Source organism: Salvelinus namaycush, chromosome 6 (genome assembly GCF_016432855.1).
Source record: "Salvelinus namaycush isolate Seneca chromosome 6, SaNama_1.0, whole genome shotgun sequence".
In the NCBI taxonomy this organism is placed as follows: Eukaryota; Metazoa; Chordata; class Actinopteri; order Salmoniformes; family Salmonidae; genus Salvelinus; species Salvelinus namaycush.
In genome coordinates, this window is record NC_052312.1 from 20,620,643 (window position 1) to 20,637,091 (window position 16,449).

General features: G+C 39.3%; 1 protein-coding gene and 1 long non-coding RNA gene across 2 annotated transcripts in view; both read left to right on the top strand.

The window, feature by feature from the left end:
* LOC120049009 (sialoadhesin-like) overlaps window positions 1-16,449 on the top strand; it is a 30,535-nt gene that overhangs the window by 302 nt on the left and 13,784 nt on the right. The window contains exons 3-9 of the mRNA XM_038995271.1: window positions 88-150; window positions 10,960-11,244; window positions 11,441-11,728; window positions 12,028-12,291; window positions 12,475-12,795; window positions 12,896-13,174; window positions 13,332-13,580. Coding sequence (XP_038851199.1) covers window positions 88-150; window positions 10,960-11,244; window positions 11,441-11,728; window positions 12,028-12,291; window positions 12,475-12,795; window positions 12,896-13,174; window positions 13,332-13,580 — 1,749 coding nt within the window. The remainder of the gene's footprint in view (window positions 1-87; window positions 151-10,959; window positions 11,245-11,440; window positions 11,729-12,027; window positions 12,292-12,474; window positions 12,796-12,895; window positions 13,175-13,331; window positions 13,581-16,449) is intronic.
* Window positions 14,881-15,412, top strand: LOC120049755. Its single transcript, XR_005477137.1, has 3 exons — window positions 14,881-15,029; window positions 15,155-15,229; window positions 15,363-15,412. It is a non-coding gene; the product is annotated as an uncharacterized LOC120049755 (long non-coding RNA).

Genomic DNA, 16,449 nt, shown 5'->3' on the forward strand with positions numbered 1-16,449 from the left:
ACTTCTTTGACCCCATATTGACTAGCTGTATAATATTCTGTATATAACTGTTATATTATTCTGGTGTTTTATCCTCACTCCTTACAGAAACATCAACCCCACCTGAGGCAGATTCAGTCTATTCTCAATTGAAGCCAGGCACAGCCCCAGGTAAGACTAATAGCCATATGTGATTGATAATTATAATGATACTAATATGGAACTAATTCTCTGATATCAAAGTAAGATGTATTTATTTAAAGTATGTATCTTTGTTTAATTCTTAAGAGTTTATTTGACTGCATGTCCTGAACAACTTTGTGTGGTGATATGTTGCAGGTCCTTGAGGGGGAAGGGATGGAGGGATAGAAGGATGGAGGGACAGAGGGATGGAAGGGTGGAGGGATAGAGGGATAGAAGGATGGAGGGATAGAAGGATGGCTGAATGGAAATATGGAGGGTTGGTGGTATGGAAGGATGGAATGATGGAAGGATGGAGGGATGGAAGGATGGAAAGAATGGAGGGATGGAGGTAATGGTGTGATGGACAGATGGAACAATGTGGAGAAGGAGGGATGGAGGGACACACCATCAGAGGAGGGAGCAGAAGGAACCCAGCAACATGGATTATAGAAGGTCAACGTACACAAGCAAACACACACACACACACACACACACACACACACACACAATAACATATTGTACATTAAGGATTTTTTTCTTCTTTTATTTACCAACAGATATATTGTATTTAAGCGTGGTTTAATTGTGTTTCACTGTAACAGATTTTTTTATTATAAGGTGTAATGATGATAGATCTTATCTGCAGCTACAGTAATTGTATCTGCTTTGTATTGTGTATTGAATTGTGATGTTGATTTATATCTGTCATTCAGATGATAGAATAACATATTTTTATTTGAATTTCCCAACAAGTATTATTCACGTATTCTTGTGAATGGTCTGTACTTTTACAATATGTTTGCATTGTGCTTTTTTAATAAACCATTTTTTTATCCACCAGATGGCATGAGTGCTTTCTTACAGTAAATGGATATTGTCATCATCAACTTTTCCATAAAACCTCAGTTGGTCAAACCTCCTTTAAGTCTAGTATAGATCTCAGGCTCCACAATGTGTGAGTTAAAGGGGCAATCTGCTATTTCTACATACAATTTTGGACTTAATTATATCTACCCATTGAATCTTGAGAAATATAACATAAATGCCCCATGAGCAAAGTTCAAAAGCCGTACCCCATCAGCTAAAGACCCGTTGAGATGTTCAGAATGACTTTTGGGGGAAGAGTGTTCCTGAAAAGAACAGTTCTCAGTTTTATGATGTCATATACTCTGCAGGAGTTCTGAGGAGCTGGTTAGTACTGGTAGTGTGTATCACTTCCTTTTTAATATTGAATTGTGGACATGCACATCTATGATGGCAAAGGGATCTTCCATGTAAGCAAAGGTAAGACTCATTAGCCAGGGTGTGGTATCTAAAGGGAAACAATATTAAATATTTTCATTTCTGTGTTGAATTCCACATAGTAACCTACGTATGAATGACTACCCGTTCTCCCATATTGCCTCCTCATCCTACAGACAGGTCATGACGATTAATGACATTAGTGGTGTATGACTCTGACTGCTATTTTCAGTGTCCCTGCATGGTCTGGAAGGTCACTGTTCCAGTTAGGGTGTTTCCGTGTCTATGTGTTTATGTCTATGTTGTCAGACAGACACCCAGCAGCCCGGTCATTGTCACTGCTCCTGAGAAACAGAAACAGGTTGCCACGGAGACCACAAATCACAGGAAGTGACATCACCACAAGATGTTACCTGAAACGTAGAAGAGGGGCCTTTGTCAGTAACCTGGGACTCACTACCTAATGAGAAAGTTGGCAGGTGTTTCATGTCCCTCAGTCACACTGACCTATGAGCATGCAGAAGAAGTCATGCAAACACTTCTGCAGTTATATGAAGCCTTGGTTGAAAATGAACACACTGCGCAAAATAAACTGCCTGTTACTCAGGCCCAGCCAGGATATGCATATAATTGGTTGCATTGGATAGAAAACACTCTGAAGTTTCTAAAACTGTTAAAATAATGTCTGAGACTATAACAGAATTGATATGGCAGGCAAAAATCAGAAGAAAATCCGACCATAATTTTTTTTTTCACCTCCCAGGCTCTTATTATGGAAACCTATTGTTTCTATACATCTCCGTCACCCAAATTGCAATTCCTATGGCTTAAACTAGATGTCAACAATCTTTATTCAAGGTTTCAGGCTTCTTTTTTGAAAAACGAACAAGTATTTGGAGTTTTTGTAATGGGACCATATTATTTTTGCCATCATTGTAAGCCTGCCACACACACAAAACAATACATTTATTAAACCTAAGAATGAGTGAGTTTTTGTCAAAACCTGGCTCATGGGAAGTGACATAGAGCTCTTATAGGATAATGGCACAAATGATAATAATATAATAATAATCAATCATTTTGCTCTTTATTTAACCATCTTACATATAAAACCTTATTTGTCATTGAAAATTGTGAATAACTCACCACAGGTTAATGAAAAGTGTACGCTTGAAAGGATGTAAATAATCCTATATTTAGTTTTCATGTTAGTAAGGGCCAAGAATCTACTCTCACATAGGTATGTGGTTGCAAAGGGCATCAGTGTCTTAACAGCGTGATTTACCAAGGCAGGATACTCTGAGTGCAGCCCAATCCAGAAATCTGGCAATGGCTTCTGATTAAATTCCATTTTCACTGAACCGCTTGTTGCAATTTCGACGAGGCTCTCTTTTACAGATATCGGTAAGTGGACTGGAGGCAGGGCATGAAAGGGATAACGAATCCAGTTGTTTGTGTCATCCGTTTCGGGAAAGAACCTGCGTAATTGCGCACCCAACTCACTCAGGTGCTTCGCTATATCAGATTTGACATTGTCCGTAAGCTTGAGTTTATTGGCACACAAAAAAATCATTCAATGATGGAAGACCTGTGTGTTGTCCTTGTTAAAACTTCTTATGGGCAGGTGGGATGATAGCGTCCCACCTGGCCAACATCCGGTGAAATTGCAGAGCGCAAATTTCAAATTACAGAAATATAAATATTTATATTATTATACATTATACATAAAACTATTATACATAAAAAAAAGCTTAACTTCTTGTTAATCGAGCCGCTGTGTCAGATTTCAAAAAGGCTTTAAGCACACCATGCGATTATCTGAGAACAGCGCCCCGCATACAAAAACATGGAAAACATTTTTCAACCACGAAAGTCAGAAATAGCGATATAATAAATGCCTTATCTTTGAAGATCTTCTTCTGTTGGCACTCCAAAAGGTCCCAGTTACATCACAAATGGTCCTTTTGTTCGATAAAGTCCTTCTTTATATCCATAAAAACTCAGTTTAGCTGGCGCGCTTCATTCAATAATCCACCGGTTTCCCTCCTTCAAAATGCATACAAAATGAATCCCATACATTGCAAATCAACTTATCCAAATAAGTGAAACAATGTTTATAATCAAACCTCATTTCCACTAATACGTAAATAAATTATCAAATTTAAGATGGAGAATAGTATATTCATTACCGGAGATAAATAACAAAGAACGGGCTTTCACCCATGCGCATGGTAACACTACAGCCAAAATGGGAGCCACTTAGAAGAACTACAACTTCGAGCTCATTTTTCCAGAAAACAGCATGAAACTCTTTGAAAAGGCTATTGGACACCGTAGAAACTGCAATCTGGGAGGACATCGCCTCAAAATTAACATGAAAGCCATTGGAAACAGTGGCAGGATTGAATGTTCATTTTTTGAGATGGTTTGTCCTCGGGGTTTCGCCTGCAATATCAGTTCTGTTATACTCACAGACATAATTATAACGGTTTTCGAAACTTTAGATTGTTTTCTATCCAAATCTACCAATTATATGCTTATCCTAGCTTCTGGGCCTGAGCAACAGGCAGTTTACTTTGGGCACGCTTTTCATCCGGACGTGAAAATACTGCCCCCTACCCAAGAGAGGTTATTGCAGACAGAGAAGAGCTACAATTTCTTAATCATAGCCTCAATTTTGTCCAGCACATTGAATATAGTTGCAGAGATTCTCTGTAATCCTAGATTCAGATCTTTCAGGCGAGAAAAAACATCACCCAGATAGGCCAGTCGTGTGAGAAACTCGTCATCATGCAAGCTGTCAGACAAGGGAAAATTATGGTCAGTTAAGAAAACTTTAAGCTTGTCTTTCAATTAAAAATAACGTGTCAATACTTTGCAACTTGAAAACCGGTGCACTTCTGTATGTTGTGAGAGCTTTACATGGTCGCTGCCCATATCATTGCATAGTGCAGAAATACACGACAGTTCAGGTGCCTTGCATTAACAAAGTTATCAATTTTCGTTGTAGTGTCCAAAACATCTGTCAAGCTGTCAAGCATTCCCTTTGTAGCAAGAGCCTCTCGGTGGATGCTGCAGTGTACCCAGGTGACGTCGGTGACAACTGCTTGCACGCGCATTACCACTCCCCTATGTCTTCCTGTCATGGCTTTTGCGCCATCAGTACAGATACCAACACATCTTGACCCCCAACGTCTGTTTGATGTCACAAAGCTGTCCAGTACTTTAAAAATATCCCCTCCTGTTGTCCTGGTTTCCAGTGTTTTGCAGAAGAGGATGTCTTCCTTAACTTCTCTGCGCTACGGATCCCTTTTACGAGATCATTTTCCTAAACAACCACTAGAATTGCAGGGCGCCAAATGCATAAATATTACTAAAAATATTTATAATCATGCAATCACAAGTGAAATATACAAAAACACAGCTTAGGTTGTTGTTAATCCACCTATCGTGTCAGATTTTGAAAATATATTTTACAGCGAAAGAAATCCAAGCTTTTGTGAGTGTAGCTTTCAATGCTACAACAGCTAGCCCCAAATTAGCATGGTCACAAAAGTCATAAAAGCAATAAAATGAATCGCTTACCTTAGATAATCTTCGGATGTTTCCACTCACGAGACTCCCAGTTACACAACAAATGTTCTTTTTGTTCGATAAATATTACTTTTATCACAATAAAACGCCATTTGGGTTGCGCGTTATGTTCAGAAAACTACAGCCTCGTTCCGGTACTGAAAGGAAGCAGAAAATTACCAAACGTATCAGATTAAAAAATATAGTGAAATATTTAGTGAAATAAGTGAAATATACAAAAACACAGCTTAGCTTGTTGTTAATCCACCTATCGTGTCAGATTTTGAAAATATATTTTACAGCGAAAGAAATCCAAGCTTTTGTGAGTGTAGCTTGCAATGCTAGAACAGTTAGCCTTATATTAGCTTGGTTAGCTTGGTCACGAAAGTAACAAAAGCCGTGTTCCGTTCGACAAATTCCAAAAAGTATCCGTAATGGTCGTAGAAACATGTCAAATGTTTTTTATAATCAATCACCAGGTTGTTTTTAACAAACATAATCGATAATATTTCACCCGGACCATAACCTATTCTTTAAGAGAGAAACGGAAAATGGTGAGCCCCTCTGTCGCGCGCAGAAAATATTCAGAGGACACTTGACTACTTTTGAAAAATGTCGCTCATTTTTCAAAATAAAAGCCTGAAACTATGTCTAAAGCCTGATCACAGCCTGAGGAAGCCATTGGAAAAGGAATCTGGTTGATACCCCTTTAAATGGAGGTTAGACGGGCCAGGAAACACAGTTTAAAAAAAAAAAGATCACTTCCGGGTTACATTTTCTCAGGGTTTCGCTTGCAGAATAAGTATTGTTATACTCACAGACAATATTTTGACAGTTTTGGAAACTGGAGTTTTTTCTATCCTAATCTGTAAATTATATGCATATTCTACGATCTGGGCCAGAGAAAATGTCCGTTTACGTTGGGCACGTTATTTAAAAAAAAAAAGAATTCTGACCCCTAGCGCTAAGAAGTTAATTGACACCCCATAAACGTAAAAGACATATGCCAGGAGCTGTGCCAGACCCACCACATCTGACTCATCCAAATGTAACGCATAGATTTCACTGGCTTATATGCGAAGCAGTAATTGTTTCAAAACATCTCTTGCCATTTCACTGATGCATTGTGAAACAGTGTTGGTTGTTGAAGGCACTGTCTATAGTTTTTTGGGCCTTTTCCTCCAGCATTGTCCCAGCCATATCATGGCAGGAAGAATTAACTTCTACCGCCTCAGAAACCCGGATCCGGGAGCACCCCCCACCCCCACCCCACTGACTAGCATAGCTAGCATAGCGTCACAAGTAAATAGTAGCATCTAAATATCATTAAATCACAAGTCCAAGACACCAAATGAAAGATACAGATCTTGTGAATAAAGCCATCATTTCTGATTTTTAAAATGTTTTACAGGGAAGACAAAATATGTAAATCTATTAGCTAACCACGTTAGCAAAAGACACCACTTTTCTAACTCCATCAGTTTCTTACTCCATCAGGTGCTATCACCAATTCGACCAAATAAAGATATATATAGCCACTAACCAAGAAAAAACTTCATCAGATGACAGTCTGATAACATATTTATTGTATAGCATAGGTTTTGTTAGAAAAATCTGCATATTTCAGGTATAAATCATAGTTTGCCATTGCAGCCACCATCACAAATCTCACCAAAGCGACTAGAATTACTACAGAGAGCAACGTGTATTACCAATTTACTCATCATAAAACATTTCTTAAAAATACACAGCGCATAGCAATGGAAAGACACAGATCTTGTGAATTCAGACAATATTTCAGATTTTCTAAGTGTTTTACAGCGAAAACACAATAAATCGTTATATTAGCATACCACATGTGCAAACGTTACCCGAGCATTGATTCAAGGCAAAGAGAGCGATAACGTTATCATCACCAAAATATATTAATTTTTTCACTAACCTTCTCAGAATTCTTCCGATGACACTCCTGTAACATCATATTACACAATCCATATAGAGTTTGATCGAAAATGTGCATATTTAGCGGCACAAATCGTGCTTACACAATGGAAATAATGTCCAACTACTCAAGCAATCTGCCCGGCGCCATCTTGAAAAGACACCTATTTTTATCGAAAACTATTCATAAACTTGACTAAAAAAATAAAAGTTGGACAGCAATTGAAAGACAAATTAGTTCTTAATGCAATCGCTGAATTACATTTCTAAAATTATCCTTACTGTGCAATACAGGGTTCGCCAAAGCGAAGCTACACAAAAAAAAATGGCGATATATGCGTTTAACATTTTTCAACAGAACAACGATTTATCATCATAAATAGTTCTTACTATGAGCTGATCTTCCATCAGAATCTTGGGCAATGTATCCTTTCTCCGGTCTAATCGTCTTTTGGTCGAAAGATGTCCTCTTGTCCTGTCGAAATGGCCACTAACGTTCGGCATGTACTGGAAAAGTGCCCAGCTCTTGGAAGTGCGTCACAAAGAAATACCAGAAAATCGCACTAAACGGATATAAATTGCTATAAAACGGTTTAAATTAACTACCTTATGATGTTTTTAACACCTATAACGAGTAAAAACATGACCGGGGATATAGAAGTGGCTAAACCAAAGCTTGGAAGGAGGCCAGTCCGACGTCCATCGTGCGTCAGGCGCAGGGAGGAAAAGAAAGCTACTTCCGCCTTGTGGTCTTTTATACAGTCCCAGATTGCGCAATCGACTCCATTCAAATTGTCACCACTTACTGACATCTAGAGGAAGGCGTAGGCAGTGTTTGTATCCCCATAGCATTCACAGGGACCTTAAAACTGACCTGGGAACAGGGGCCAAGATTTCTGAAATCTCACTCCCTGTCAGGAAAAGTGCTGTAGAATGAGTTCTGTTTCACTCAGAGACATAATTCCAACTGTTTTAGAAACTAGAGAGTGTTTTCTATCCAATAATAATAATAATATGCATATTGTACGAGCAAGAATTGAGTACTAGGCAGTTTAATTTGGCAACTCCCCCTATTGACAAAAAGTTAAGTCCTCCACAATAGTATGGGGCTTGTCTGTCCTCGCCACTCGGTAGCTCAACATATAAGACGCTTCTAGCCCCTTCTTATTAATGTTATCTGTTGCTTTTATACATGCTTTATTACTCGAAAGTCGTCTTAATTCTTGCTCAAAAAACTCCTGTGGCTTATTTTTCAAATAGGCATGTTTTGTTTCTAAATGTCTGCGCAAGAGTGAAGGTTTCATCGAGTTGTGAGATAGTACTTTTGAACATATAACACACTCTGACTGAGGAAAGGCACTACTCCCAATATAAGTGAACCCCAAATCAATGTAATTCTCATCATATTTGCGCCTCTTTGATGGTCCAACGTCCCTATCTGTTGTTCGGTTCTGTCCCAGGTAAGGGGGCAGTAGCTCTTCGGCTGCATCAGATTCACAACTGTCAGTGTCCATGCTAGCTGGTCTATCAACAAATGTAGAATTACTGATGCTAGCATTGAATGTGCCCGTGGAAGCAGAACAACTTGTGTCATTGACAGGTGCCGGTTTAGTACTGCTGGTAGTATTAGTACTATTAGTACTGAACAGCATTTTTTTTTTTTTATAATGACAAGAATAAACAATAGGCAAACACAAACAATACACACACACACACACACACACACACACACACACACACACACACACACACACACACACACACACACACACACACACACACACACACACACACAAACAAACCGCACAACACACACACACACACACACAACACACACATAATACAGTACATGAACAATAGCCCTGATACCCATCACATACTGTATACAGACCCATTGATATAGAACCATAAACAACACAATAACAAACATATATATGTAGACAGTAGCTAACTAAACGTATTACTCATAACAGAACCATCTGAGTTGTGGTGTGTGTGTGTGTGTGTGTGTGTGTGAGAGAGAGAGAGAGTGATTGAGAAGTGAGAGGTGGCTGGAGATGTCCATTTCCATTGTGCCACAACTGAGGTTAGCTGGCCTGGCTTGCCACCTGACAACTGAGCAAAGGTTTGAGGGAAGGCCTACACTTACTATCTATTTTTACATTTCTCAAGAATCTTTCTCTCTGTTTTTCTGTGTACAGTGAAGAGGTGTGTGATCTCAGAGTGAAGTGGTGTGATCTAAGCAGACTGTCATCATATAGGAAGTAAAGGCGTTTGTTAGAAGGACTGTAGTTATAGAGAAAGTCACTTGTCTGTGGGGACAGAATGGAGCACACCTTGCTCTGTTTGCTGCTATGTAAGTACTGAGTTAGTGTGTTTGTTTATGAACACTAATTACCTGATTTACTAAGAATTTAAGGGAAAAGGGAATAAGACATTAATCAAAATGAAGACAGTTTCATGCTTTAGCTTTGTTTTTGGTGTTTTAGCCCTTATTGAGAAAATATTAGTAAATGGCACTCAAAGGAAATATCAGCAAATATGGTGTAGATATGAAGTAAGAAAGTGACCACCCTACATTGATGTTGCATCTCTGTGAGAACCTGAGCTTGTATAGCCGATGCCATGCAGACCTGGTTAGTGTGGTGGTGTGCATTTAACCAGGTCCCTCAGGAACTAAAGAGTGGTACTAACTCAATGGTTGCAAAATGTGTTGTCAATGATAATGAATATAAAATGCAATATTTGTTGGATATGTTGTGTTATCAAGTTGTGATTATTGTAAATGGTTGAGGGTTCCTTCGCTACAGTTATAGTAAACTGTGTTAAGAGATTAATGAGTGGTGTTGTGGTGTTTTTGGTCTCTGTACACTCTCTGTGTGCAGAACATGGGAAGTCAGTAGCCATTTAAAGCTGCCGTCCGTAATTCAAACTACCACAAAATGTACACCCTGACACTTTTTAAGGTATATGGCTGGGATGGGGCTAAGGAAATTCATTCATCTACATTGTTTACAATAATTGTCATAAAATAACCATATATTTCGGTTTATGATGGGATAAGACAGTTTTGAGGGAATTAAAAGTTATACTCTTCAGAAATAAATGCCTACGACTAATTTAATGATAAAAAATTTGTATAGAAACGTAGATTGCACCTTTAAAATAAAGTACAGAACGGATTTGGTCATCAGTAACATGATTATGGCATGTTATTATTTATTTCAAGCTAATATTGGAGCAATGTGACTTTCTTTGTTGTAGTGCTGAGTACACACATCTGCTCTGGACACTCTGAAGAAGATGATGGTAAATATTTGAACACTTGATCAAGCCTCCTTCTCTTAATGCTTCATCAAATGTTTTATTTGTGATTTTTAAAGCTTCTTTTGAGGAGACTGATTTTTGGTTTTGAGTGTCTCAAAAAAACAATTGTATGATGCTGGTTTTATTTTGTGCAGGAAAGGCAAAGGCTGTTCTGACCATATACCCCACATCCTCCCAGATATTTAGTGGAGAGTCTGTCACTCTCAGATGTAACATACAGAGGGGAGAAGTCACTGACTGGGAATACATATGGCGCAAGGATGTTGTAGACACAATCAATAGGAATCATGAATTTGAGATCAGTGAGGTTAATATTTCAGACAATGTTAACTACTGGTGTCTGGGTAGACATATTGATCAGAAGAAGTATTCTGAGTGGAGTGATGCAGTCAGACTAACGGTAACAGGTATATCATCTTATCTCTCAAGTGCCTCCATGCCCATAACCACTTGACATAGATACATCTCTCTACATTAGTGTCACTGGTGAGCTCACTATTAATCTCCAATCACTATCTGGACTTTATTAATTTTGAGCCAATGAGGGTTAATCTAAATACAGATATACTGTGTAGACTGTAAATTCTAACTGAATGGAGTCAACATACCCCTATTTAAAATAAACTTGAATCAAAACTTAAATGCAACTTAAATTATTATAAATGACCAAGCATGAATCCAGATGATTTGATATTCTGCTCTCTGTTTTTTTAGCTCTTCCTGAAACTACACTGACCATAACACCAAACCCTGCATACACTGGAGAGACAGTAACTCTGACATGTTCAGTGGGGTCTGACAGTGGCTGGAGCTATAAATGGTACAAAGACAAAAAAAAGAAAGTAGTGACCTTGTCTGGCAGACACACTACAACAGGAGTCACCTTCACCATCAGTAGAGCTGCTGAGTTTGACCAGGGTCTCTACTGGTGTCAGGGAGAGATCCAGTCCAGATCCATATCATCAATCATCAGTGATCCTGTCACTATCACTGTGAAAGGTGAGTTACTTTATGTGTTTTTTTAATCAAACAAATGGACACTATTTATATTGAGTCAATCATGTAGATGTGGTCTGTGTGTCAGTATGAATGGAAAAATGAATAGTTACAGTACTACCTACAGAAGTAAGATCATACGTTGGAGAGATTTGTGCTCTGACTGCATTTGTCTTCATATATAACTGTGTTTCCACAGCTCTGCCCACGGCCTCAGTGAAAGCCTCTCCACGGGGTCCCCTCTATTCTGGAGAGACAGTAACTCTGACGTGTTCAATGGGGTCTGACAGTGGCTGGAGGTATACATGGTACAAAGACAAAAAAAAGAAAGTAGTGACCTTGTCTAGCAGACACACTACAAAAGGAGCCACCTTCACCATCAGTAGAGCTGCTGAGTCTGACCAGGGTCTCTACTGGTGTCAGGGAGAGATCCAGTCCAGATCCATATCATCAATCATCAGTGATCCTGTCACTATCACTGTGAAAGGTGTGTGTGTGTGTGTGTGTGTGTGTGTGTGTGTGTGTGTGTGTGTGTGTGTGTGTGTGTGTGTGTGTGTGTGTGTGTGTGTGTGTGTGTGTGTGTGTGTGTGTGTGTGTGTGTGTGTAGACATCACTGTATATGTCAGTATTCTGATAGATCTTGGTAAGTCAGACAGTTCAGAGTGCATACTGTATGTTCAGAAATGACAACTTATGACATGGTCATGTTGTGATAAATGCTGATCAAAATTATTTTACATTCTAATGTGTGTGATAATGTTTATTTTCTGTGTTGTGTCTGTGCAGAGAGACCTGTGGCTGTTCTGACCCTCCAACCCAACTGGCCCCAGATATTCAGTGGGGAGACTCTCAATCTCAGATGTAACATTCAAGGGGGAGAAGAGATTGAGTATGCGTTTTATAACAGTGGGAAGTCGGTCTACACGAATACAGAGCCTGAGTACAGAATCAGTCCTGCAAAGAATGGTCTATATACCTGTAAAGGTCTTCAGAAAACAAATGGGTTAAAACACTCCCAGACAAGTAATGCTATACAATTGACCGTGTTAGGTAAGTCTGTTTTTATGGGATTTAAAGAAAAAGACAGAAGGAATGAGGTCAAATAGCAGACAGTGGTTTCAGTGATGAAACAAAACTATAGTTAGATTTTGGGGTGAGGTACAATACCATAATAACAAAATGGGTAAACACTATAAAGTCTGAATATTTGATTTGTCATTTCCTTCATAACAGATAAACCCCAAGCTGTCCTGAGTGTCTCTCCTCAGTGGCTGAACCCTGGAGACTCAGTTACTCTGAGCTGTGGGGTTAAAGAGTCATCTACAGGCTGGAGGTTCTTCTGGTACCGAACTGTTCCCTACACAGCTGGGTTACTGTCCCTATCGGACACGTCCTACTCTGTAGAGCCTCTATCTGGCAATGGGACTAGTGAAGACTCCTACACTCTGATCCCTGCTGGTCCTAGTCACACAGGAGGATATGTGTGTAGAGCTGGGAGAGGAGACCCAGTCTATGACACACTCTACAGTGAACCTCAGTTTCTCTGGTCAGGAGGTAACTAACTGCATTGAAACTGCATTTAATCATATTTAAGTCACCCTCATGTGTATATATAACCACTGTGTACGTTTGACTCTGTCACTCTTTATTTCAGATCCGCAACCATCAGTGTCTCTCAAAATAAGACCTAACAGAACTCAACACTTTACATCAACGTCTCTCTCACTAAGCTGTGAGGAGAAGAGGAACTCTACTGGATGGAGACTGAAGAGATACAGAGAGAAAGCAGTGGAATCAGAGTGTGTCTCTAACTGGGGATCAAGAGCAGGGTCCTCATGTACCATCAGGTCCACACGTAAAAAGGACAGTGGAGTGTACTGGTGTGAGTCTGGATCAGGAGAGTACAGTAATGCTGTCAACATCACAGTGGATGGTACGTCTGTTGTACAACAGTCACTAATGTTTTTTACATTACAATGTTTGATAATGATGTTCAATTCTGTAACTGAATGGTTGCATCTCATAAAATTCAAACTCATGTTGGTGATTACTTCAGATTTACAGTATTATTTATATATTATGTTACACAGTTGGCCCTCTGATCTTGGAGAGCCCTGCCTATCCCATGACTGAGGGAGACACTGTGACTCTACGCTGTACAAATAGATATCAGGAAACAAACCCAATAACGAAGGTTGATTTCTACAAAGATGGAATATTCATCAGGAATGAGACCACAGGAGAGATGACCATCCCTGCAGTTTCCAAGTCAGATGAAGGCTTCTATAAGTGTAAATCTAATGAAGGAGAATCACCAGAGAGCTGGGTGACAGTGAGAGGTGAAAAAACTATTATAATCACATGACCTTTTCATAATATCTGTGGTCATCAGTCATGTGTTGTGTTAAAAAGCATACTGTAGGTTTGGAATTACAAGCTCAGGCTTCATCTGATCTCAAGTCAGATGTCAAATATATATTCACTTTGTCCACTACTTTATTCATTTTCTACAACTACCTCAGAACCTGATAGTGATTTGCTGTTCTCTCTCCAGGCGTAACTCCTGGACCCTCTACATCAGTCCTAGTAGGAGTGGTTGAGGGCCTGGTTGTTCCTGTTGTTCCACTGGCCATTCTCCTAGTACTGCTGTGTCGATATAAAAAAGCCGGAGGTGAGACTTATATCAATTCACATTTATTTTTTTTGTTCATGTTTTAGGAGAGAAATGTCTAATTACAAAAGTTTAAAACAATAACGAATTAATACAGTATAATAGTATGCATTTCTCATTACAGGTTCCTGTTGCAACAGAATATTCTGGTGAGTACACCTGTCTTTCAACTTTTCATACAGTAAAATCTAATCTGTGTGTTTCAAGAGTATCTCTCTCCCTGTAGGCCCCCCCAGTCCCAGAGCACCAACCTGGACCCCCAACAGGACCAAGGATCTACCCAGGGCCAGGCTCCTGATGCTGGGTATACACGTCTGCAGCATGGTCAGTCTCTCAGCCCAGACCACTGTCACTCTCCTCTCTGTAACTTCACATACTGACTTTTCACCATTCACTTTATATAGATGTTACCGTACTCTATGTCCCTAGGCAAGCTGAGGGAAAACCAACCTATTAATCTTTCTCTCTCTTCTTTGACCAACAGGTGGCGCTAACATCTATGATACAATCACGCCCTCAGACAGTAATGACAATGGTACTGGGAAAGGGAAAGGGGGATACCTAGTCAGTTGTGTCTTCTGCATTTAACCCAACCCCTCTGAATCAGAGAGGTGCGGGGGGGCTGCCTTAATTGACATCCACGTCTTCGGCGCCTGGGGAACAGTGGGTTAACTGCCTTGCTCAGTTGCAGAACGACAGATTTTTACCTTGTCAGCTCGGGGATTCGATCCAGCAACCTTTCGGTTACTAAACACTAGGCTACCTGTATGTTAAATTTAGCATGAATACAGTATAGAGTTGTTGTTGCTGTTATTCTTCATATGTTTAATATGACTAGCATACTAACAGTAAGTAGAGATATTAGTGTATTACCTGTATATTTCAGATGCTGGTGCTGCTACTGCTGGACCAAGTGATGTGATGTACGCCAAGATTCAACTCAAAAAGTTGGACAAGAAAAAGAAAAGTAACTCTCAACTGTCACACAAAATGCAGCAGTGTTTTTTACTCATCAAATTTGATAAAAACATACAAATTCTCTCCACCTCCTCAGAAATGACAGCTGGTCCAAAAGAAAATCCAGTCTATTCTGAGGTCAAGACAGGGAAGACCACAGGTGAGACCCATTCTACAGGTTGGCAGTCAGTGAAATCTAAATATGCGATTTTGGAGTTTCTAAAAAGATGCAGAATATGCAATAAGCTACCTCCTTAATTTACTGACTGGAAATTTCAATTTCAGCAGCAACTGGACCTGTTGATGTGACCTATGCTGAGGTTGACCTTAAACAGAAGGCCAAAGCCAAGAAGAAGAAAGGTAAGACTGGACATCCCTCCATCGATATTCCCCCTATCATACCCTCACACATCTGACCCCATATTGACTAGCTGTATAATATTCTGTATATAACTGTTATATTATTCTGGTGTTTTATCCTCACTCCTTACAGAAACAGCAACCCCACCTGAGGCAGATTCGGTCTATTCTCAATTGAAGCCAGTCACAGCCCCAGGTAAGACTAATAGCCATATGTGATTGATAATTAATATGATACTAATATGGATCTAATTCTCTGATATCAAAATATAATGTATTTAAAGTATGTCTCTTTGTTTGATTCTTAACAGTTTATTTGACTGCATGTCCTGAACAACTTTGTGTGGTGACATGTTGCAGGTACCTGAGGGATGGAGGGATGGAGGGATGGAAGGATGGAAGGATGGAGGGACGAAGGGATGGAAGGACACACCATCAGAGGAGGAGGAGGAACCCGGAACATGGATTTTGTACGCTCAACACACACAAGCAAACACACACATGCACAAACACACACGCAATAACAGCTTGTACATTAAGGCGTTCTTACTTATTTTATTTACTTATTTTATTGTATTTCAGCATGGTTTAATTGTGTTTCACTGTAAAGCTTTTTTTTCTTCTATATGGTGCAATGATGATGCATCTTATCTGCAGCTACTGCAGTTGTATCTGCTTTGTATTGTGTATTGAGTTTTATTGTTGATTTATTCAGATGATAGAATAACATATTTGTATATGAATTTCCCAAGAAGTATTATTCACGTTTTCTTCTAATGGCCTGTACTTTTACAATATCTTTGCATTGTGCTTTTTTAATAAACAATTTTTTATCCACCAGATGGTATGAGTGCTTTCTTACAGTAAATAGATATTGTCATCATCATCATCAACTTTTCCATACAACCTCATTTGGTCAAAACTCCTTTAAGCCTAGTAATGATCTCAGGCTCCACAATGTGTGAGTTAAAGGGCAATCTTCTATTTCTACATACATTTTTGGACATAATTATATATACCCATTGAATCTTGAGAAATACAACATAAATGCCCCAAGACCCGTTGAGATTTTCAGAATGACTTTTGGGGAAGAGTGTGCCTGAAAAGAACAGTTCTTCTCAATTTTATGATGTCATATACTCTGCAGGAGTTCTGAGGAGCTAGTAACCTACGTATGAATGACTACCAGTTCTCCCATATTGCCTCCTCATCCTACAGAA